Genomic DNA, 23,118 nt, shown 5'->3' with positions numbered 1-23,118 from the left:
TTGTGTGACCTACCACATTTCATCAACCACTCATAATCGCAATTGAATGTGAAAATACTATAGTCTTGTCACTCTTGTGTGACCTACCACATTTCATCAACCACTCATAATCGCAATTGAATGTGAAAATAGTTGTCTGTAATAACACAATGCAATAACTTAATTTTGATAGAGACTCAATGCCAATAGCACTATCTTACATAATGTAGAAGAGGAACACAAAGTCTTAAAAGGCTAGCAGCCAGCTCGGATGAAGTGCTACTAAAGCCCCGAAAGAAGACAAAAGTGATGGGGTTGAAAGATATCCAAAAGGAACCGGTCCTTCTATATATCCACCACAAACTCAGATTCCCACAGAACTAAATATCCAAAATGTTTAATGACCTGGCCACCTCCCCAAGTATCCAAAAATCCATCAACATAACAGAAGCAAAATAAGCAGCAGCAGTTCAAATTATAGCACTTACAAACTATTAACAACTTGTTAATATTTAAAAATTTCATTGCTGTTTGAAGCTTTGAAGAATGGCTACTATAACTTCAATTACCCTACACTCATCTACATCCTCCTTACATCCTAATTTCCATTCATCACTGCTAACATTTTCTCCAAAACATACTCATGATCATAGTTCCTTCCGGGTAGCAGTGAGATCAGTCAGCTCCACAAGGCAAAGACTGTTGTCACATACTGTGCCAAGGGCCCTGAGTATCCGAAGTGCAGCCACAAAACCTGCAAAATCACCAGGTACTCCTGTTCTAGGCCATGCTTAATTTATAAGAATCCTCACATTCAAAAGACAATATGATCACTGAAATAGCTATAAGTTTGTTTTGATATGCTCATCTCCTAGTCTGAAACTGAATTTGTTTATTTTCTACTCTTCTATTGGAGGGGTTAGCTGAAGAAGACTGGAAGATTAAGAGGGAATATTTGCTACAGAAAAAGGTGCAGCTTCAGCTCTCTCTCTCTCTCTCTCTCTTAAGCACACAGCCATACACACAGAGACCTAAAAGAAGATATTAATTCTACAATTCTAAAGTGTAGAGTAGGAGGCTGTATCTTATGCAACAGGTCTATGCAACAGCACTCTCAAATACATGTGGTGTGGGGTTCAAAGCACATTCAAAGTGGATGGGAATTATTTTTGCCACTAGCAACAGTAATTAAAAAATTAATGTCTAGTGGAATTGTTGATACACTGTCACATTCCATGATCTGATCAATCAAAGTTTAATGTTGCATCCATACCTCTAAAGGATTTTAGAGGACAAACAGATCAACAGAGCAACGACGACCACTACAGCCTTTTCAACTGCATAAAAGCTAAAAATGAAAATAATGGATAGAGTGAGATAATTCATCATGAAATGAAGAATGAGAATGAGATCATGTATCTTGTGTTTATATGAGGGAAAGAGAACATGTATTTCATCACGAAAAAGGTTAGAAACACAAGTTTATCACTCTGGTTGAATGAAATGTAGGTTTCAAGGTAGACAAAAACTAGAAGGAATATGGTGATGCATATTGGAACATAAGATGGATATTCTCAATTATATATTTCTTTTTGCAGGTAAGGAGTGTGGATGTAAAGGAGGCTCTGCGCCTCCAGAAAGAAAACAACTTTGTGATCCTTGATGTACGGCCTGAGGCAGAATTCAAAGAGGTAATCTGCTTATTACATTTTTAACTAAATTAGCTAAAGAGAAGTTGAAATAATAGAAGAAATTCTATAGTGACCTGGGTTTTGACCTGGAGTAATAATTAGGCATGCTTACTGAAATTATGGGAACTACTGCAAGTCCCACTCTTTGGTAATAATTAATACTTATTACACTGATGAATATGGATTTCTACTAATCAAGTTGCCCAAGTCACCCGTAGAAGGACCCAAAATGATGGATATAAGAAAATGGTAGAGAAGACTTAATAACTGCCTCAACTGAGCCTGTTATATTAACAAAAAAAGCATTCTTCACTTTTTATTCTATCAATGTAGATCGTTTATGGACAGGAGCAATAAATATGATGCTAAAGTAATACTCTTTTTCTATGCTCAATTATAATTACAAAGCTTTTGGGTGTAGGCTCATCCACCAGGAGCTATTAATGTGCAAATATATAGGCTTATAAAGGAGTGGACAGCATGGGACATTGCTAGACGTGCTGCATTTGCATTCTTTGGAATCTTCTCTGGTACAGAAGAAAATCCAGAGTTCATACAGAGTATGACATAGTTGTCAAATCATGGTTCCCTTGTTTGCATTGACTTTAGAGTTTAGACTATGTAAGAGCTTTAGAAGTAACTGACTGTTTGACATATGCTAACAGGTGTGGAATCAAAAATAGATAGAAATGCAAAGATAATAGTAGCCTGCTCAGCTGGAGGTACAATGAAACCAACCCAAAATCTCCCAGAAGGTCAACAGTCAAGGTGAATTTTATCAATTCTTCCCGTATTTTTCTCCTTTGAGATTTCATTGCAATGCACTATAGACTATAGACAACTTCAACATGTGCATTATACTAAATTCAAAATTTTCTTTTTAAAAAAAATTCAAAATTTGAAGTACATTAAGATGAGGATAATTCAATAATAAAACTAATGTAAAGTAGGTCATATAGAAAGCTAGACAGTGGCCTACTTTTCAAATTTCCCTCTAGAGGCATTCTTTTGCAAAATTTGTATTTCACACTAATTGGAGAGGTGTCAATAAAATATTAATACTATGTTATCTGGTTAAAGTCATTCTGCTTAATGAAGAAGCAATTATGTTTTGGCATTTAGACGTGGATAGACACGAATTTATAGGAGTAGAGAAACTTGTAGTTGTAGTGTATAGCTCGATATAGTGGGAAGAACATTCATGATGCTCATCTACTGGGCTAAGCATGGGGTCAGCCTAGTCTCTTGTCCAGTCTTGCATATTCCTTTGTTCCACATGTTTGTGGCAAACGTAAATTAGTAATACATCTTTGCCAGCATTACTATTATTATATGGGTTATCTTCTGCATCTTCAATGCTCAACTGAGAGATCTTAACATTTACCTGTGCTACTCCATGCAGGTCCCTTATAGCAGCCTACTTGCTTGTCCTCAATGGTTATACCAATGTCTTCCACTTAGAAGGGGGCCTATACGAATGGTCGAAAGAGGAATTGCCAATAACTTCAGAAGAGTGAAGAAATAGATGGTGCTTCCACAGTAGCTCCAGTTTTGTCCCAAATGAGAATGTCAGTGAGCTCTCATCATGATTGATCTACTTTTGTCCATATATTAACTTCTTTGTATGAAGATCAAGTTGTATTCATACTGGATGCTTTTGTTGAAATCTGTAGGAAATATTTTAATTAAACCCATTTTTACTTGGAAGTTGGAACCTAAATGTATTATAATAATAAAACTGATTGTTAATATGGAAGCAGCATTTATTTCTCACTAGGAGGTTGAACTTGGACACACCCTCAACTCAAACGACTAGACACAAGTAGTGTGATCTTCAACTTTATCGAATAAAAAAACCCCTCTAGTGATATTTGCTTTTCCTCCATTTACCCCTATTGATGCTCAAGTCTCTTGTGAGGCATGCAAATTACAATTAAATTGAGCATGCATCAACACTGTTATAGCAGCAAACGAGAACATGAAAATTCATCTCAATATAAAATTTGCAGATTTAAGTACTCTTTAAATATCTTTTTGTCATTTGCGATAAGGGCTCCAATTTGGAAATAAATTTTTGCCATCAAATGCTCTGTGAAACAAAAAGAAGCTATTCATTTAAAATAGGATGTTTTGACAAGTTTTACAAGACTCAAAGCTAAATAAAATCTAGAACTAGAGTCAAACAGTAATACATGAGGAGCACCAAAGATTACTAGCAAAAAATTCCAATATAAATGATTGAGTCTGCATACCAACTGGTTTTAAAAATGACAGCAGCAATAATTAACCAGAAAGAAACTCAAAAAATTATACGACAAGGTATTTAACCTTTTGACACTCAACCCAATCATGATCTTGAACAAAATGCAATTTTCATTTGACAAAAAAGAGTTCCAATTCTAATAAATTTACTTTTTATCATATGTACCTCTTCAAAGTAATAATTAGTGTGACAATGCCTTGGTGTACTCATTCAAAAGATGGATTAACGCTTATCTTTAAGCACTCCATTAGATTGAGTATGCCATATGGCTAGTCCAACACATATCTGAAAGGTCCCTGAAATTATCATAAGAGGCCTAGTCACAGAGATCAGGGATATAATAGCTCCAGATAACATTCAAAAGCTGTGAATACAGTATCTCTAATTAATAGCTTTTCCTAGGCCTTGAGAGATGCTCGTGCCATAGCCAGAGCACCCTCATAAGTTCTATTTCCACCAATAAACCCACTCATGTGGACAAAAACGCAACCAGGTATCCCTGCAACCTCAGAGAGTTTGTCATGCTCCAAACCCCTCCAGAGATATGGTAGAGGTTTCCGGCTCTCAAATTTGTCAGGTGACACTGACACTGCCTGCAACCGCCAATTTCCACTCCTATCATCCTGTATATAAAGAGTAATATAAATATTTTAATATATTGTCTAAGCCACTCATCTACAAAGAATACAGTCAAACAGTCCCTCATTTCTCAAAAAGTCCTCACCATATGGAGAGAAATGAAATATTTTAAGACAAGTATCATTTATAGGTACCTGGTAAATGACATATTTGATGGACGGATCAATCTTCATTTCCTCCTCAAGCTCAAAAATGTGAAGCTTCCACTGTTGAAAGAAGAAAATTCAGCAAGAATGTTCCATAACAAGCAGGATGATATCAAATACCAAAACAATTTATTACACGCCATCTCAAATTTTTAATCTAGTATTCAAAAAACCAAAGTCAGTTGCTTTTCTTTTTCGTTTTATGTTTTGTTGCAATATCAACTCTAAACCATAAGCCATTTATCTTATTTTCCCTTTTTACTTAAACACTACACCGTCATGTGCAAGACACACCTGGGAGGGGGGGGGGGGGGGATGAAAGTATCATAAACAAATTTTTTTGATAATTCAATAATTACAATGAGGGCAGGGGCTTGGATACACCAAGAGGTGCCAACTAGTTGAGCTACAAGGCTCTTGGCGATATTATCATAAACATATGTGTACCAAATACAATAAATTCAGATATTGGATATTTAATTGACATATAAATGTCAAAAGCCAATCACATGGATAAAGCATCAGAACCCCCATCAGTTACTAGCTCCCTGTATAGACTTCAGCAAGATTTCGTAAACTTCAACAGATCATCCTGTAAAATACATTAGACAACGTGGCTTCCTAATGATTTTTTATGATGTTTGAAAGTAAGCCATGCTTATTTAAAATATCAATTCCATAGAAAATTCAGCAACATGTTAATTAAAAATTAACACTTACAATGAGCAACAAATACATATATTCAGTACGAAACCTACAGAACAGAGATATTCAACATTTCAGTAACAGAATTTGACCCAAGTAAAACTGGAAAAAATCAATATTGTTAAAAATAATCATAATTATATAATTTCTAATTTTAGGCTGGTTAAAATCGAAATCTAAGACCTAGTCCCTTCCACTCCAACCCTTCGACAAAACCAGAGGAACTAGAGGTTGGAAACAAAAGTCAGTTTCATCAGGCTATCAATAAAGGCAGGTAAGCAGGTAATGCCAACTTACTGGGCAAGATCTCATCAGCACCATGATTTCGCCACTAGAATCAATACTATCTCTTGCTGCAATACACTCCATTACAATTGATTGTGCTGGTAACCAAGATTTTGCATGGAACTGAACACTCTGTGATTAAAGAAAAGTGAAGATTTGGTTATTATTATGAATACGCTTGATGTCTTTTAGTCTGCTCTTCAATCATACATCACAATGTATGCTCAAGAAAGAGCTGCCAGTCAGTTAACAGGCGTTTGAGAAAATATTTTAACATAACACACACACACACACACGCGCAAAAGGAGACTTGAGATACCTCCAAAAACTCACTGCCAGCCAGAGTCATTGCTCGTTGAAAGGCCTCATTTTCTGTGTCAGATGATTGATCAGGATCCACCCAGGCCAAATTTAGACTTCCCACTCTTGAAGACAAGTTTGTGTTATTTACATATTTTGGAGGTTTTTCAGTGTCATACTGATTGATTCCATTATCAATGGCATCAATTGCCTGTTAAAAATGAGTGATGTTGAAAAAGAAAGAGAAAAACATAAAAAGCTAAGTCAACTAAAGCACACACACTGATGGAGAGAGAGAATTCAAACGACTGTTTCAATAGATATTCCTAGGTGCATCCAAAATGAAAACCGTGTCAAGTAAAGAAAAGGCTTATATCTTGCATAAATTAAACATTACGTACTACAGGAAGAACTAACAAGTATATTTTCCACACTTCAGTTAATCTTGTTTGGTAATATGATTTAGAAGTTCAACAAGTCTTTCTATCATTTTACAAAGTATAATTGTCAGTTGATAAATATTCCCAATAGTTGACTTATAAGTCATACTCCACCTTACCTTTTTCTTTTTCTTTTTTCTTTTTCTTTTTTCTTTTGATAATTTGATATTCCCCCTACTCCCTCCTCCTCATTTTGATAAGGAGTGGGAAAACTTGAAAAGCATAAAGAATTTGAAATGTAATGCAGTGCATATTGCATATAGAAGACACACAAATCTTTACCATTAAAAAAAGCAAGGAAAATTTCCCATTATGTTATATTTCAGCTAAAACAATTTAGTACCTCCATAAAGCTTTTATACACTGCTAGGTATAAATGATACACATCTGGGTGTCCTTCATCAAGCTGAAGCTCCTTGGCAATTATCTCCAACCCATAATGCTAAAGGAAAAAAAAATTTTAATTAGATTGCAAGAAAACGAAGATGTACAGTTATTAGTAGCTTATAAAATGTTAATATTGCATGGATATATCAGTAAAAAGACTAATAAGAAACAAACTCAAGCAAATGAGTCAACTTCAACTTGGTTACTTTATGAGGTCTGTAATCTTATTTCAATAATGGGCATTTATGAAACTCAAAAAACACAAGGTTCCGACTTTGAACAGATATTAGAGATGAAAAACTTTGATCATCCAAACGAATATCATGACAAAATTGTTTAAAATGAAATTGTAATAATAACATCAACATAATAATCAAAGTAGAAAGTGCATGGAACTGTTGAATGATGAGGAGGTAAAGCTAGAGACTTGAACAACCCAGTATCTGAAATGCATTGACATTGTATAAAACAAAACTAAGAAAATGCTTTTAAGTCACATCAAATCAAACAAGTTATTCACAGAAGCATGTTATTTTATGAGGTCTGTAATCTTATTTCAATAATGGGCATTTATGAAACTCAAAAAACACAAGGCTCTGACTTTGAACATATATTAGAGATGAAAAACTTTGATCATCCAAATGAATATCAAGACAAAATTGTGTAAAAATGAAATTCTACTAATAACATCAACATAATAATCAATGAGGAGGTAAAAGTAAAACTAGAGACTTTGAACAACCCCATATCGGAAATGCATTGGCATTGTATAAAACAAAACTAAAAAATGCTTTTAAGTAAAGTAACATAAAATCAAAGAAGTTATTAATAGAAGCATGTTACTTTATGAGGTCTGTAATCTTATTTCAATAATGGGCATTTGTGAAACTCGAAGAACACAAGGCTCCAACTTTGAACATATATTAGAGATAAAAAAAATTTGATCATCCAAATGAATATCATGACAAAATTCTACTAATAACATCAACATAATAATCAATGAGGAGGTAAAAGTAAAACTAGAGAGTTTGAACAACCCCATATCAGAAATGCATTGGCATTGTATAAAACAAAACTAAAAAATGCTTTTTAAGTAACATAAAATCAAAGAAGTTATTCACAGAAGCACGAGTGATTCAATCAAGCACCTTGTAGACCAAGCCAGCACTGCTGAGCTTAGTAGTGAAGCCATGACCGAACACTTCGGCAAAGCCATTCTGGTGATGGTCGTAGCGGTCTCGGGTCGAGTCATAAAGTCCTCCAACGTCGACCACCGCGTCTAGTGACTCCAAAATCTTGGGGTCTCGGGTTCGAACGATTTGGGCTGCAGAGAATTTGTGAGTGAGGCGAAGCATGAAGCAGGCGAGTGCTTCGTCACAGTGAAAGCTGCCATTGTGGGTTCCAACTCTTGTAGCTGTAGAGAAAGCGCAAACCCTGAGATGGTTTAGATTCTGGCTCATCAGTCTCCCCAGGGTGGTAAACATAGTTCGTTGCTTTCAATTTCCAACACCGTGTTCTCAATTTCCCGGGTATTATATGGTTACAACTTTTCACTTAAAAAACAACATATTTTTAGATTTCAAATGCACTACGTACACACGAGTGTATAATAATCATCACTCAAAAAAGAAATTTATGGTGGATTATATTAATTAAATTTATGACGGGTCTACCATAAATACAATGAAGAGAAGACAGTATTATGAGTAGAGAGTATAGCTGTAGAATTTTTATAGTAGTTCAACTTGATTTAATTGAAAAACTCTCTTTTAACTTCAAAGATCTTGATTTACAGGTAATTGTATAACTTTTCTCTAATAAAAACTCTAAATACCAACTTTAGTCTTGAATTTAACTTTAAGGAATAAGGAAATCTCTTAAGGCTCTTTGGCAAAATTGCCTAATGGTTCATAATTTCTGAAAAAAAAAAAAAAAAAGCTTTAAAACTCTTAAAAGTACTGTCTGATGGTTCATTCATATTCTGTTCAAGTGTTTCAAATCTCTATTCCGCCAAAAAAAAAAAAGGTGTATCAAATCTAGAAAGAATTACATATATGCATGGTTTTAAAAATTGGAATAGTCTAATAACCAGAAAAGAGTCGGATTTTCAATTTTTACCAAACCGATTTAGTATTTGTTCCCAGTTGAACTGACTAGTCCGGTCTGGTTTTTAAAATTATAGTATATGCATACGCATCTAGGTACCATGAAAGATAAAAAGAAAAGAAAATAAGGACACCAGGTGTCCCAATAAATTATATATAGTTACTTTTATTATTTGTTGTGTTGCATGAGCTTTCTCTTACCATTTGCAAAGGTTCAAGACGATTTTCATATGCCTTTCTTAACCCTTGATATGGTTAACAAGGTTGTGATTCTTCTTTGTCTAATGATAGGACTCTAGTTATCATCAATTTGACATAGGACTACTATGTCATTTGCCAATAAAAAGAAGTCATACAACACTTCATTCAAGATTTTTTCTTGTGATTATATCTTCCTGCAGAATATCTATTAAAACAAGAACAATCACGATTAAAAAAGAGTAATCCTTGTATGCTTATGGAAACACCATAGACGTCTCAAAAAAACTAAAACTACAAAATAAAAGGCAAAAAAAGAAAAAGAAAAATATAAAATAAATAGATGCTCCATAGTTTTAAACAAAAGCGTAGATCTTTGCTGCAACAGTAAGTCATAATGGCTGATCTCAGTTGATTTTTCGTAACAGAAAGCCGATATCCTCTCCGCCCTAGCATGGCCCATGTACATAATTTGCAACAATTTTGTATGAAAGCTGTCACTGGCAAGAATACAAAGCTATTTATAGCCATTTATAGAAACAAGATTCTCACACCAGCAAAATGAACCCTAACAAAGCTTTACAAGTTGCTCTGAGGCAATTTAGTCTTCTTTTTCTTTCCAACTGGAATCAAATGTTCATACCATGTAAGATGATTAATCAGGAGGAAGTTTCCTGAAGCCTATATATAGTGATTTCCTGCTGCTTAAAATACCGTCGGTCTTCTTCATCCACTAGAACAAGATTCAAATAATACTTCACACTGAATTTGTTATTGATGTTTCGGTACGTAGGTGTCAATTCGTAAGGGCTAAGGAACAGTCTGATTGGAATTGATTCACCTGTAAAATCAAGCACATGATTGTAAGCCATTACAGTTATTGGCAATTCAATAAATTGATATCAGTGCCACATGTAAAATCAGAAACCAACAAGTTAATTACCTCTCACCTGAATATCCCAATAAACTAAATTGGCAGGGTATATTTTACATTCGCCAATAAAATAGAAGCGTTTCTTTATTGTACATATAAGCATGGTAATTAAAAGAATACCTCTGACTGGAGCGCCATCCATCAACTCAAATTTAGCAAGTGTCTCTGTCTCGACATGGGTATTGGCCCCCGATCCTGTTGATTCTCGACGCCTGATCTCCAGATCCATATTTTTTATCTTGATTCTTACAAGAAGAAAATATATCTTACCGATAATAACATCTTTCAGATGATACCTGCATATTTAAAACACCAATAAGCAATGACATAGATGATCCCCTCCAACTTATGCTACATAAAACAATTTAATTTGCTCTGTACTCCTGAATAGTTAGACAAAAAGGCTATAAATTATTGATTGAACTGGCAACCATGTACAAATGGACCACCCTAAACACCAGGTTTAGCCAGATCTAACTACAGTCAGGGTTAGCCAATATTCAATTGCAACTTAAAAATCCAGCTATAGTACATGTTTGACATACTTGCTTTTGTTATACTCAAACTCGATGTGTAGGCAATCTTCAATTCCAACTTCCATCTGCATAGACCATGAAAATAATGAGAATCCCCAGTGACATTAGTTGTAACACTGCATTAGACAAATGCAACATAATTCCAAAATGATACACTATTAAATGGGCAACTACAACCAGACTTTTCACTTCATCAATGTAATAAATCCTCTTTAAATAAGTAATGACCCATAGCATCCCTACAAAGGCATTGAGACAGCAGCAAAATTAACCAAACAAAGCTATGTTGCTGCACTCACCTTGATGCTGTTGTTAATTGATGGTTGTGGGGTATAGTTGCGAACCTGATGCAAAAATTAAAATAAATAAATATGAACCAGAAGTGAGATGCTACAACAGTAGTGAATATAGAGATAACAAAGGAAAAAAGACTTGCATAGAATTTTTGTTAAAAATTCCAAAGGGAATAGACTGGAAAAAGTACATAGGTATAACTTTTGTATCTTCACAAACACTGAACCAAAATAATTGTTGAAACTTGAAAGCAGATAATGTGACCAACAAAAGACAGGTGACAAGGAAAATAGAAGCTTCCTCTTCAATCAAAACTCCCTAAACTAAATTATATACCAAATTTAAGAAGCGAAGTAACAACTACTTAAGGCTACATGCAAATTAATCACCAATTACCGATGCAGAGAGAGAGACAATACCACAAAATCCTGGTATTCCACGATGCTACCAGCATAACCGCGACTGATTGTGACTTTCAGGACATACCTGGAAAAAGGAGATTTCCAGGATATCATAAATCATTAACGCTAACATCACATTTCCTATTTAATTATCACCAGTAATAATTACATAGCAATCTACTTGGGCAAACTAACATGAACTTAGTCATATCCTTCAATTATGATTAAATGATAATTTAGTGAAGGAATAAAAGAAATAATATATTGAGACAGCCAAAGGTATTGAAATGATAAGCACAATTGGTCGTCCTTTAAAAAAGAAACAATTATAGACACAATAGAATCCAATAGCAGGCAGTGAGTCACGGCAAAATATCACAAGTTCTCAAAATTAATGTTAGGATTACCATTAGAACTACTCATTACATGAAATACATAGCAACTTTGCAGTTGGCAAACTAATATGCAATTAATTATTACCAAAACTTATAATCTAATAACAGATTAAATAAGTCTTCTCTCTTTAGGCAGCAGACTTGCTAAGACACAATAACATATTAAATTTCAGGAAATTTCAGAAGCAAGCAATACACAAAATGAGAAGAAAACAGGTTTCTAAATGTTTTATTACATGAGACACAATAAAAGGATGCTGCTGTTAGGGTAGGGGAGAGGAGGTTCTGCCCCTAGCCTAAGGCATTATTCTAAGTTCAAAACCAGAATCATAAAATAGGTAATTACATATAGGACCAAAGGCAGAGGATGCACAAACAATTACTATCTTACTCAACAGCTCCAAGTAAGTACGTACTATAGCTACAGCAAGTGGTAAATGGTAAATGCCACAACAGGAGATACTAACAGAAAGTACAAATATACTCGTCAACAGTGAAAGCTTTACAATATGATAAATAGCTTACCTAAGCCTCACATTCACCCCATTGTATGTCTCGTATGGCATTTCAACTGTAGAAAACTCAAATGGATATGTTTTCCTCTCATATATATCTCCTGGAACATCCAGTTCACGGACTACAAACAAAGAGGAGTAAAAATTAAACGCAATCAAATAGATTTCCACATTTTTAAATCTCAGAATGATACCTGGCATAATACAAATTGCAAGAAAAGGAACTTCTTTGCACATGCGTGTGTGTGTGTGAGTGTTTTGGTGGTGAGGGGGGGGGGGGGGGGTGGGGGGGTTATTTAATAAGGAACAACGAACAAATGAAAAGAAGCCACGTTGATAGCTTATAATTAAAGCTAATGACTAGGAAGCCAAAGTATACTCACCAAGGGAAGTGAAGTCATAGAAGTTTCCCCTATCAAAATACATCTCTGCAAGCAAAATAAATTTTCATTGATGATTTGTCTCAGAAATAAGAGAGAAAATTAGTCCTAGAAAGTCCTTTGACTAGCATCTAAGGAAAGGGAACTAGAAAAACAATAAGACCAAAAGGGAACCAGAAGCATCTTTTTTTTTTTTTTTTTTTACCTATCAAAAAAAAGATGCTTCTGTCACTGCTCATGACTGGAATCTATCAAAGCTAAACCAACTTTAATATCGTGTTATATTTAGTTAGTAATGGTATCACTCTTGAGATCATGGAAGAACAAGTTAAAAGAAATTTATCACTTTCAAGCATGTTTGTTTGTATAACATTCAACGTTTTTTTATTTTGTTTAAAAAGGTCTCTAATCATGTAACCACAAAATAAATTGGTCAATAATACAGATTCTTTAAAAGTAAGAAAAAAGGAAGCCAAATTGGGGCAATTGGTCTCCCTAACAACAATGCACACCCTTTACACTGAAATGAAAGAAATCAGTCATGAATTCCAAAGAAACAGTCTTGAACCTTCTAACGTCAGGAAATATCATACTCATTCAGAATCATAGTAATTAAGTGACCATCTAAATCATAAACAGAAGGACTAATCCAAATCCTCAAAAACGACTTATAAGCATCCAAAGAGGTGCATTATTTAAAGATTTACATACTGCACTAGCAAATATAAAATCCTTCAGCCATTGTGCTTTTAATATTTCGAATATTTGTTACAAGCAAGAAGTCCAATAATAACTTGGTAAAGAAAAATTATTATCCTGTGATTCTCACAATAAACCTATCATTTCACAAAATTATTGATAATGTACCACACTAAAACTTTGCAACAAAATCACACCTATCTGGCCAAGGAGCTCAACTTTCACGCCGTTGTGATCAACCTTCTTCCCTTGAAATGGTTCTATAGAAATCTGAAAATAAGACCACAGAAAGAAAATATTTTCTAAGTAATGCTGTTAACAATCTAGAATTCTTAGACACTTCCTATAAATTTACATTTTGCATTACAATAATTTAACATTTAAAATTATGCTATCAATCAAATACCTTCCCAGCAATGTTTTCTTGACTTTGGAAAAGTGGGACCAAAACTGTTTGACCATTTTCCTTCTTTTGCGGGACCTAAGTAAGCGCATAGAAAACAGAAAAAGGTAAATTGTAAGACTATAAAAAATGTTTCAATTTCAGTGGAAATTAAATTTTGAATAGTAATCACATGGAAATGAAAGGTCCCATCCCCCAACCAAAAAAAAAAAAAACCAAGTTATAGCCACCTAGGATGCACAGATACTCCATTTTTGCTCACATACCGGTATCCAATATGTATCGTACCGGTATCATACCGGATACCTCTAAGATACATACCCAATCTTTTCTTCTTCTTTTTTAAATGCCAATACATCTAGATGCACGAGTGATACAACTTAGATATTGTTGTAACCCAACCCCCGATAGTGAGAGATAGCCCAAACTTGTAAGAATTTTTATTTATATGCTTTATATATTGGTTTCAATGTTGAACACTTATCTAGTTATTTTTTATTTACTCTTTTGGATGGTTTGTATTCTATACAAAATTTAATGGTCATGGGTTCACTTTATTTATCCATTATTTCTTTTAAATTGATAAATGCTTAACAATATATAAAAAAAAATGCTTAACACTATATAAAAAATAAATTTAATAAGTAATTAATACATGTATCCTCAACGTATTGTATCCTAAGTTTTTCAAGAAATGTTGTATCCCCATACCCATACCCATATCCATACCCCAGCATCTTAGATAGACACCAATTGAGCAGTCATAAGCCAATACTGTCCCAAGTAATACTCCCACACAGTTGCAGAGAACATAAGCACTTATTTGAATGATGAATCATTCTACACCATACATAGTAAGTTTCGTTGTTAAAATGTTTAGATCACAATAACATGAGAGATTCAAACAGTCCATGCATCATCATAACCATATTTCACATACACTTGATGCCATGCCTTAAATCAACACTCAAACCAATTTTTCAATAAAAAGACTTATTGGCAACATCAACAAACTGCCCTTTTTAAGTCAACCCTGGCTAGTGCTTAAAGTAGAATACTATACAAAGTTAAAATCAATAAGCTACCTGCTTGCGAGTTTTTCCATCCGAAAATGTGATTGAAACGTTGCAGGCCGGCTTGAAAGCTCCAATCAGGTAATTCTGGGACAAACAAAATTGTGAAGACACATTTTCAAAAATGTATCAAACAACATCGGATCTGTCTTAAGCTAATTGTGCAAACTTACCATGCTGATCAAAATCAAATCAAATCAAATCGCAAATCCTAATGCCTTACTCTATGCACCTGCAAAATTCAGTGTCATTGTTAAGACCATAGCTAAACATGCACAATCACCAATTGCAAAAGTTAAATTTCTTCAAAAGTCAATGAAATTTCAGCTAAAATAGAAACCCTAAAAGGAAGACAGAAATGGGCTAAGCTCATAACCAATGCATGTGTACTAAATTCAAGAATCCAAGTTCAAACTAAGCTCAAAAACCACAAAATTGCACAAATAGCTACACTGCTCAATTACCAAAAACACCCAAGCCCATTTTTTTCCAAACCCTGCATCACCACCTTAATACATAAAAATTGCTTATGTATGTGTATTTGAGTGTTTGTGTGTATATTTGAATAAAATAAAACATACCCAACACCCAAAATATCAAGAAAAACTGCCAGAAATACCAAAGCTCAGGTTTTTCAAAACCCCACAACAAATTTACATAAATCCCAAGTGATATTTCTGTGGGTACATCTAGAATTAGCTACCCAATCAATCAATCATAAAATTAAAGCCCAAAAAGGAAACGAAATCAGGATCAATTGGAAATTCGAACCGATTTAGCGTTGGAGATTGAGAAAATTGATTCCGTACCTTAGGAAGAGAGGACAGTACTGAGTCTGGACACGAACCCTAGGATTGGAAATTTGGGGAATTTGGGGCAATACAACAGAGATTTTCAGCGAGAAAAACGAAACTGTGTTTGATCGATCTGAAATTTTTTGACAGTTTTTTACGAAATGGGGACGAAGATGCGAGCTCATTTCTCACGTGATATTCACGCGATAAGATGGGAGGGACAAGATTGAGAATTTTCACAAATAATTTTGTATTCCCAACTGTTAATTCTAGGCCCAACTTTTTAATCAAGGCCCAAGTGCCCTAACTTTTTTTTTTGATAAAGCCCAGTGCCCTAACTTATTATTGAGAGAATATATAAAACTTTTTTTTTTTTTTTTGATTTCTTATTTTGAGGATCGAGAAAATAAATAAGTGGGTAGTATTAACGGGCACGGTAAGATGATCGTTAAGAAATAGTTTTATATCAAAATTTTGACCAGTTCTATAGGGTATAAAGTCAATAGAGTTAATGTTTTTAATTTTATTTGTCGCTTCAGTGATACTTTCGGCCCTCTCATTAATTTATACAAATTTTTTATTAATTAAACCTCATAATATATTATTTTTAATGAGAACTTTATGGTAACGGTTAACATTTCCCTAAATAAATTAGTCAAAGGTTCATGTTTGTTTATCTTATTGGCCATTAAACCTATCATGTGATAAGAAAAAAAATATTGATAATCCCATAATGGATTGGTTTCTTGTTTTCTTCTACCTCCGAATGAAGACAAAAATGGCAAGTTTTTTTTTAACATGATTAGAGTATGTGTTTGTAATCATGATTGGAGTTCTAGTTGAAAAAACGAACCCCTAAACCTAGGGATGAATTACTAGTTCGTTGAAGTTTGCATTAATGCACTAATTAGTAGACTTTGTATCTACCTAATCTAGAGACTAGAATTGATTTATAATTGCATTATATTAAATTTGAACCAGTCATTTTGTTGGCTGTAGCTACTCATTTTTTTTTTTTTAAAGCATCATAGCATTGCATTGCAGTTTGCAACATAAATTTTTTTTTTTCTTTTGGATTATATATTTTATTGTTATAATAATAAGTGGAGAATAAAGATTTAAATCATAATATTTCATTAAAATAAACAAAATTACATATTGCTTAGTACTCTTGTAAAATTATCTATAATAAAACATGGTAAGGTGCTACTTTTTTTTTCTTCTTTTTTTGCTCAATATAAGGCAGCACTCATCCACATTGAGAGGCTTTTATCCATTTTCACTTATATTGGTAAAATTTTGTAATAGGTTTATTATATTCAATTAGGGGTATTCACGGTATAGTTCGGTTCAGTTTTGAGCTATATTTAGCACTATACCGCACTTTAATATATTGGTTATGGTGTGGTACAATGTGGCTTTAGACCGTGCAATGTCGTACAATTTGGTTGGTTTTCATATATATTAAATATATATTACAAATATATACTAAATATATTAAATATTTTACATATAGGTTAAAAACATTTATAATATCTTTCTTAAATATAAAATAAAACTCATATATTAATAGATTGTGGGTGAGTTGGGTCCAAGGAACCAGGCTAGCCCACCTGGACGAAGCCCAACGTGAAGCCCAAGGCCCATTAGGCGATGTAAGCCCAATCGCATGGGAAAAACAACCCTGGGCTTTATCACAATGGGTCCAATCTCTAGTCGAGTACCGAGGATTGGGGCAACCATACCTCGAGGAATTCCTTAGAGGTCGGTGGGGTAAAACCAAACACAAAGGAAATTTGTGTATAGTCCCAATAAGATCGTTCACCGAGAGCTAGTGGTCCAGAAAGGGATCTACTCCCGAACACTCTCTAACATCTGGAACAAGTTCCAAGGGAATCCTCTGAATTCGTAAGGATCCCTTGGGATTCTGGCAAACATGGGAATATGTGAGTAAGTGGAGAAAGAAATGATAGTCACCCCACTAACGGAAGACTATAAGAGGAGGTCGAAGTCAAGGAAGAGGGGGTTGGACATTGGGGGGGAGAGTAAAGAGAGAGAGAGAGCAAGAGAGGAAAACAGATAGAGTGTATACGCTGGGATACTCAAGAGAATTAAGGGGGAGCACTAATACTTGTTTGGGGTCTTTGTTGGTAGGATTAAGCTTAACCCCACATACAAATAAATTGTGACCCCACTATTGCAACGGAGATGATTCTGGGCACGCACATTGGTGGTAAGGACAATTATTTTGTTTAAAATTTTTTAAAGACCCGAGTTGTTTGTTTTTGATAAAATTAGTTGATTGAGCTTAATTCTTTTTATCTTCATTATTCGTAATTTTTGTTGTTGGGATAATATTTTTTTTTTTTTGGGATTATATATTGTTTTAGATTTTGGATCTATAGATTTTTTTATAGTCTTTACAAGAAGGAAAATGCTATATATAAACTTTTTTTTACAAATTGTTGATGTGATAAGTGGTTATTAATAAGTAAAAAAAGTTGTGTAAGTAGTGGATTCAGATATGAACCAATAAAAATTATCTACCTCAACAATTTGTAGAAATGTTGTAGATTACTCTTAATAGAATCGATAATATTGATAGGAGAGGTAAAGTGTAATTTTATAGGACAAAATTACTAAAATTGGTACATATGTTTATATTAATATTCGTCAAAGTGTGCCTTGTCCATTTATTGAATCACATACATAGACTGGATTTAACAAGAGACAGCGCAAAGAGATAAAATTTGTTACACTTTCATTAATTTAGACTATTCAAGAAAAACGCTACATTTAGTCATTTATAAATATGAAAAGTAATTAGAAATTCACTACATGGCCATGCAATATTTGTCAACGGCAGATATATATAGAAAACGACTCTAACTTACTTGAAAACTAATTCAAGGTTTATACAAATTCAAACTTCAAAAAAATATTGGCTACACCAAGGATCACATAGCTAACTCTCTTATTGTCAAATAAGATATTTGAGATTCGATTCTTACCTACATTAAAATCAATTGATATCTTAATTTAATGATAAAGAGTATTTATCATAAACGAACGTTATAAATTGAAACTATCTCAACAAAAAAAAAAAAAAAAAAAAAAAAAACCAAAAAATTGACATTCTCACTAAGAATTTACAATTATAAGTATAACTAAAAGAAAATTGTGAAGTAGTTTTAAAGGTACACTACTTACATCATTAAACAAATACTATAAACAACAAAATACATTACAATTCTCTAATTTAAAATTTTCTATATGTAACAATTAACAACAAACCTACATTAATTTTGAACTTCATGTTGTGATCCTTCCTTCTCAGCTGAACTCAAATCCACAGACTCTTTTCTTCTACTCCCCATTTTCAAAAGTCCATACAATTTCCTAAACTCCCTCACTGTATGAACACTTTCTCTACAAAACACACTTGCTGCTGGCTCACTTGCCTCATCTGATCTAGACCTACCTGAACTGCTCTCACTCAATCTTTGTCCACCAACGTTGCTCTGCAAAGCTGTGATAACCGATTTCAATGCCCGGCTCGGCGAATTTCGGTTCGAGATCATAATCTCACCAATTTCGGCATGACTCAAACTAGCCCCACTTTGAAAAATCTCTTCCAATTGTGGAAATAGCTTGTGATCCTTCACCCCCAAGTAACTACTAGCCATGTTCTTAAAACCAGAAAAATCACACAATGGGAATTGCACATGAACATCAATCCTCCCTGGCCTCATCACCGCTTGATCAACCTCTTCCTTACCGCTCATCGTGAATACCATCACGCGTTCTTCCCCACAACACGACTCGATGCCGTCCATGAAATTCAACATCCCGGAGAGGCTAACCGCCGTTGATGATTTTCCATCAAAGAACTTATCAAAATCTTCGATCACAATAAGTGACTTGCACGTCGTTTGCAACAAAAGGGTCTTCAAATCCGAGTCGTCCAGAACCTTTGACATATCAATATCATACACATCATAACATAAAAACCTCGCCATTGCTGCAACAAAACTAGTTTTTCCTGTACCAGCCGGACCGCAAAGTAAATAACTCCGTTTCCAGACACGGCCTAATCTGTGATAGTACTGCTTGGACTTTACAAACTGTTCAAGATCGGACTTAAACTTGTTTTTCAGATCAGAATCCATCACCACCGTGTCGAAGGTAGCTGGATGAGTGAACGGAATTGATCTCCACCGTCTATTTCCTTGTTCCAAATTCATGTACAGCTTGATCTCCTTCTTTTTCTGCTCCACCTCGTCCGCCACCGAAAGAATATGCTGTAAGTACTGTCGTAAAACTCTTCTCTTGTCGTTTTTTCGTATTCTTAGTACAAACGACCTGCTAGTACAACCTTCCTTTTCTGATTCCTCGTTTGTCCAGGACACTCGGGCGCTAAAAAATTTGTCGTGGACGATTTGGTTGTCATCGAAGTGGAGAGAGATGTCATTGGATTTAGAAGAACCCGAAAACAAATTTGTGAAATCAGAGTCATCGTCAATTGTGGCAAGCAACGAATTCAGGTAAATTGAAATCTTGTGGTATAGCTGGTTTTCTTGGTAGTTTTCATTGTGTTGTGGGATTCTGTAGGACTGGTATGCGTGAAACTTGTCCCCTAAGGATCGTAACCCTTTTACGAAAATGTGAATTACGGATGTTTTGTACAAGATTCTAAGAACTAGCAGAAGAAAAGAAATGGTAACGAAAAAGAGAACCAAAAACATGGTAAGAAAAAGATTGAGTTTTTTTTTGATAGAGAGAAAATTAAGGAAGCAAGAAAAGCGACGGGGAGTTGAGAATGAAATTATAGAAATGGAGGTGAATTTAATGGGTGTTTAGAGGAGAAGAGTCGGCGAGTTTAAAAGGTCAAAAATGGTGGAGAGACAGAGAGACAGAGAGGATTTAGTCTCTTTTGCTTGGCTGTGAATGTACGACCAATGACTATAGACTATTGGAGAGAGAGAGAGAGAGAGATGATTTATTATGAAAAGTATTAGTAGTAGGTCATGTGGGCAAATTATTCAATTGGATTGACAAATGGTGGGTTTGATTATGAATTTTAAACACTTTTCTTCAAATCTTTAATGCCGCCTAATTCAAAGCTTTTTACATCGAATATTCTTTAGTATTTTTTTTCATTAATTAGCCTTTACATGATCCATGCATAGTAACAACCAACACGTTATTGTCAAATGTAAAATGTCAATTATTAAGCATGTAATTAGTGATGCCTCATTTTTTTTTATATTATTAAAATAAGAAAATTATTAAATTATAATTAATTTTAATATAAATTAATGATTGTAATATGACTTCAATAATATAATAAATAATTGAATTATTTTTTTTTATGATTGATGATACATCAATTTATAAAATTTATACAGTGAAGTTGTAATGTATATAACACTACTCTAAAGATAAAAATTTAAAATAATATATTCAACATTTATTGAATAGAAGCTTATAATGGAAACAAAACATTTTTTTTTAGTATATTTGTTGTTAGTACATTTTTTTGGCTAAAAAAAAAGATAAACTATATTTAAACCATTCCTTGATTGTTGCTTAGATTATAAAGAGTGGACCCAAACCAAACATCATGGGTTCTAACCAATTAGTTTATTTCTGTCATCATAGCTCAAGCTAAACTCAAGCTTATGGCCACACTTAATACTTTTTTGTTCAAACTCAGTTTGTTAATTTCCTGAACGAAATTTCAAATTTGTACATGTAAAATTTTTCCAAGCCTATATATTTCTACATTTGTTGTTACATATTAGCGGCCAAACTATTCGCCAGTTTACTAATCAAGCCTATATATTTTTTATTTGAAGTTTCCACATTTGTCAACATATTTTTCTTCAAAGTTGAAATATATTAATTGTGAGATGTATTAACTTTCGTATCCACATTACAAGAATGATATATTCCTAAGCTTGGATTTATTCAAATACTTTGGTTTGTCACATAGGTGAAATTTAAATTTTAGTTCATGTTTGTTTGGGAACAATTTATCTCTAATAAATTTATTTGCTAAATGTGAGACAAAATGCTAAAACTTAACTTAAAACTTTAGATTATTTGAAATAAAATTTAAACAAAAAAGAAAAAAATGTAAAACCAAATTAACTGTCAGCAATTTTTTTTTTTTTACAACCTGATGTGCAATTTTTTTTTTTTACAACCTGATGTGCAATTTTTATTTTTTTTATTATTATTATTTTATTTTTTGTGTTGGTATAGCTTATAAGCTTAGCTGGCTTGTTTTTAAAACCTCATTTTTCATAAATATTTTTATTTTTCACCCGGTTTATTTTTTTAAGTAAAATAAGGCAATGGAAAATAGATATCTCAAAGACTCAAATACACCCTAGATGCCACCTGTGGGGCCCGGCCCAAAAATAATGGGCTATTCCAAGCTCAGGCCCGTCCGAGGAGCGTCCTGTCCAACGAAAAGCCTCACATGAAGCGCTGTTCAACCCCGATAGCGTCAAGGAAACCTGTCCGAGGAGTAACTCCTCCTCGGACATCACGAAGCCCAGACGAGAAACTCTGCTTAGCCATTTCAGCTCACCTTCCCCAACATAAAAAACAAATTAAATTCAAAATATCTCACGGAAGGCTACCACCACATTAATTGCGCCCCAACCACCCTCTTGGCCGCATTAATGAGGAAAAGACCCCTGAACAGTACCGCCTTGGCCTCTGCAACTCACAAAAGGTCTGATGAGGGCGTCTGATGGGACAGGTGCTCAAGTGGATGCTTGGATGACTAACAGGTGTAAGGCTGGGATGAAAAGGAGAGAAATATATAATGTAATGAAGTCCCTCAAAGGGGGGACGGCAGAATTGTAAGAAGAACAAAAGAAATAAAACGAGACTTGAAGAATCCTTCTTTGCGTTCTTATTTCCCTCTGCAAACAGTACACTACATGTATCAGATTTGTTAGTTTCACTGAGGCCAAGCTCTTTAACCCATTCTCTACAAGTATTCATTGTGGGTTGTGCTTTGGGCCAAGGCCTGATCAACGGAAGTTGGGCCAGGAAAATCGTGCGACCACAATTGGCGCCGTCTGTGGGAAGAGCTAGGGCATCAGCTAGTGCAACAGTCGAGCATGGAAGAACTAGATCCGCACCAGGAGGATCCTCACCAAGCCAACTCCCAACGAACACAACCCGCCGAGTCCCAGAGACAGAATAATCCAACCAACCCAGGCGGCAGGGGGAATCGCGAGGGGAGTGCGCATACCACCCGGACTAGCCAGAGTCACACTCAGACAGGAAGTCATGTGTCTCAGAGGCGAAATAGTCACCAGGCCATGCAGCGGGAGATAGATGACTTAAAAAGGAAGTTACGACGTGTACAACGAAGACGATCTCCCTCTGACTCAGGTGAGTCTTCTAATGCGGAGGATATAAGCTACAGACGAAGGTCAAGGACCCCCCCAAGCGAGACCTTTTCTTACGTGAAGGAACCTCGCCCGGTACGGAAGTATGAGAGCCCACCCAGCAAAGGTTCGGGGAGCGACGCC

The 23,118-nt window shown here is 34.6% G+C and overlaps 4 protein-coding genes across 7 annotated transcripts; 1 reads left to right on the top strand and 3 right to left on the bottom strand.

The window, feature by feature from the left end:
• Window positions 1-366: 366 nt before the first annotated feature.
• LOC126700166 (rhodanese-like domain-containing protein 14, chloroplastic) lies at window positions 367-3,443 on the top strand. Its single transcript, XM_050398184.1, has 6 exons — window positions 367-748; window positions 903-949; window positions 1,578-1,670; window positions 2,092-2,230; window positions 2,336-2,438; window positions 3,073-3,443. Exons 1-6 carry the CDS (start codon window positions 526-528, stop codon window positions 3,185-3,187), a joined length of 720 nt encoding a protein of 239 aa, XP_050254141.1. The 5' UTR covers window positions 367-525; the 3' UTR covers window positions 3,188-3,443.
• A 708-nt stretch (window positions 3,444-4,151) lies between these two features.
• On the bottom strand, window positions 4,152-8,541 carry LOC126700164 (uncharacterized). Of its 2 annotated transcripts, XM_050398179.1 has the most exons (6): window positions 7,984-8,529; window positions 6,792-6,890; window positions 6,028-6,219; window positions 5,721-5,840; window positions 4,707-4,778; window positions 4,152-4,556 (listed from the first exon to the last, which is right to left on the bottom strand). In XM_050398179.1, the coding sequence occupies exons 1-6, from the start codon at window positions 8,317-8,319 to the stop codon at window positions 4,332-4,334; spliced, it is 1,044 nt and encodes a 347-aa protein (XP_050254136.1). In that variant the 5' UTR covers window positions 8,320-8,529; the 3' UTR covers window positions 4,152-4,331. The 2 variants fall into 2 exon arrangements, with proteins under 2 accessions (XP_050254136.1, XP_050254137.1); XM_050398180.1 differs by lacking the exon at window positions 6,028-6,219 and having other exon boundaries at window positions 7,984-8,541.
• Window positions 8,542-9,455: 914 nt separating this feature from the next.
• Window positions 9,456-15,784, bottom strand: LOC126700165 (vacuolar protein sorting-associated protein 26A). 3 transcript variants are annotated; one of them, XM_050398183.1, is made up of 13 exons: window positions 15,578-15,784; window positions 14,942-15,000; window positions 14,781-14,855; window positions 13,699-13,773; window positions 13,490-13,562; window positions 12,597-12,641; window positions 12,224-12,335; window positions 11,322-11,388; window positions 10,908-10,952; window positions 10,618-10,673; window positions 10,193-10,368; window positions 9,782-9,979; window positions 9,456-9,638 (listed from the first exon to the last, which is right to left on the bottom strand). In XM_050398183.1, exons 2-12 carry the CDS (start codon window positions 14,942-14,944, stop codon window positions 9,798-9,800), a joined length of 909 nt encoding a protein of 302 aa, XP_050254140.1. In that variant the 5' UTR covers window positions 14,945-15,000; window positions 15,578-15,784; the 3' UTR covers window positions 9,456-9,638; window positions 9,782-9,797. The 3 variants fall into 3 exon arrangements, with proteins under 3 accessions (XP_050254140.1, XP_050254138.1, XP_050254139.1); XM_050398181.1 differs by having other exon boundaries at window positions 9,456-9,979; XM_050398182.1 differs by lacking the exon at window positions 15,578-15,784 and adding an exon at window positions 15,540-15,558 and having other exon boundaries at window positions 9,456-9,979.
• Window positions 15,785-18,730: 2,946 nt separating this feature from the next.
• LOC126699526 (AAA-ATPase At2g46620-like) lies at window positions 18,731-20,545 on the bottom strand. Its single transcript, XM_050397401.1, has one exon. It carries the CDS (start codon window positions 20,305-20,307, stop codon window positions 18,862-18,864), a length of 1,446 nt encoding a protein of 481 aa, XP_050253358.1. The 5' UTR covers window positions 20,308-20,545; the 3' UTR covers window positions 18,731-18,861.
• Window positions 20,546-23,118: the final 2,573 nt, after the last annotated feature.

Source organism: Quercus robur, chromosome 9, assembly GCF_932294415.1.
Source record: "Quercus robur chromosome 9, dhQueRobu3.1, whole genome shotgun sequence".
Classification (NCBI taxonomy): Eukaryota; Viridiplantae; Streptophyta; class Magnoliopsida; order Fagales; family Fagaceae; genus Quercus; species Quercus robur.
Note: the sequence above shows the minus strand (reverse complement) of the source record. Positions and strands in the feature narration are given on the sequence as shown.

Bases quoted from the DNA above. Each gene is read 5' to 3' on its own strand.
- LOC126699526 (XM_050397401.1), bottom strand. From the start codon at position 20,307: ATGTTTTTGGTTCTCTTTTTCGTTACCATTTCTTTTCTTCTGCTAGTT.
- LOC126700166 (XM_050398184.1), top strand. From the start codon at position 526: ATGGCTACTATAACTTCAATTACCCTACACTCATCTACATCCTCCTTA. The intron at 2,231-2,335 runs GTATGACATAGT...ATATGCTAACAG, and splicing joins AAATCCAGAGTTCATACAGA to GTGTGGAATCAAAAATAGAT. The intron at 2,439-3,072 runs GTGAATTTTATC...TACTCCATGCAG, and splicing joins CCAGAAGGTCAACAGTCAAG to GTCCCTTATAGCAGCCTACT.
- LOC126700164 (XM_050398179.1), bottom strand. From the start codon at position 8,319: ATGTTTACCACCCTGGGGAGACTGATGAGCCAGAATCTAAACCATCTC. The intron at 6,220-6,791 runs GTACTAAATTGT...CATTTTTAACAG, and splicing joins TGTATAAAAGCTTTATGGAG to GCAATTGATGCCATTGATAA. The intron at 4,779-5,720 runs GTAAGTTGGCAT...TTCTTTCAACAG, and splicing joins TGCTGATGAGATCTTGCCCA to TGGAAGCTTCACATTTTTGA.
- LOC126700165 (XM_050398181.1), bottom strand. The intron at 10,674-10,907 runs GTGAGTGCAGCA...TGGTCTATGCAG, and splicing joins CAATTAACAACAGCATCAAG to ATGGAAGTTGGAATTGAAGA. The intron at 9,980-10,192 runs GTATTCTTTTAA...TTGATTTTACAG, and splicing joins GGATGGCGCTCCAGTCAGAG to GTGAATCAATTCCAATCAGA.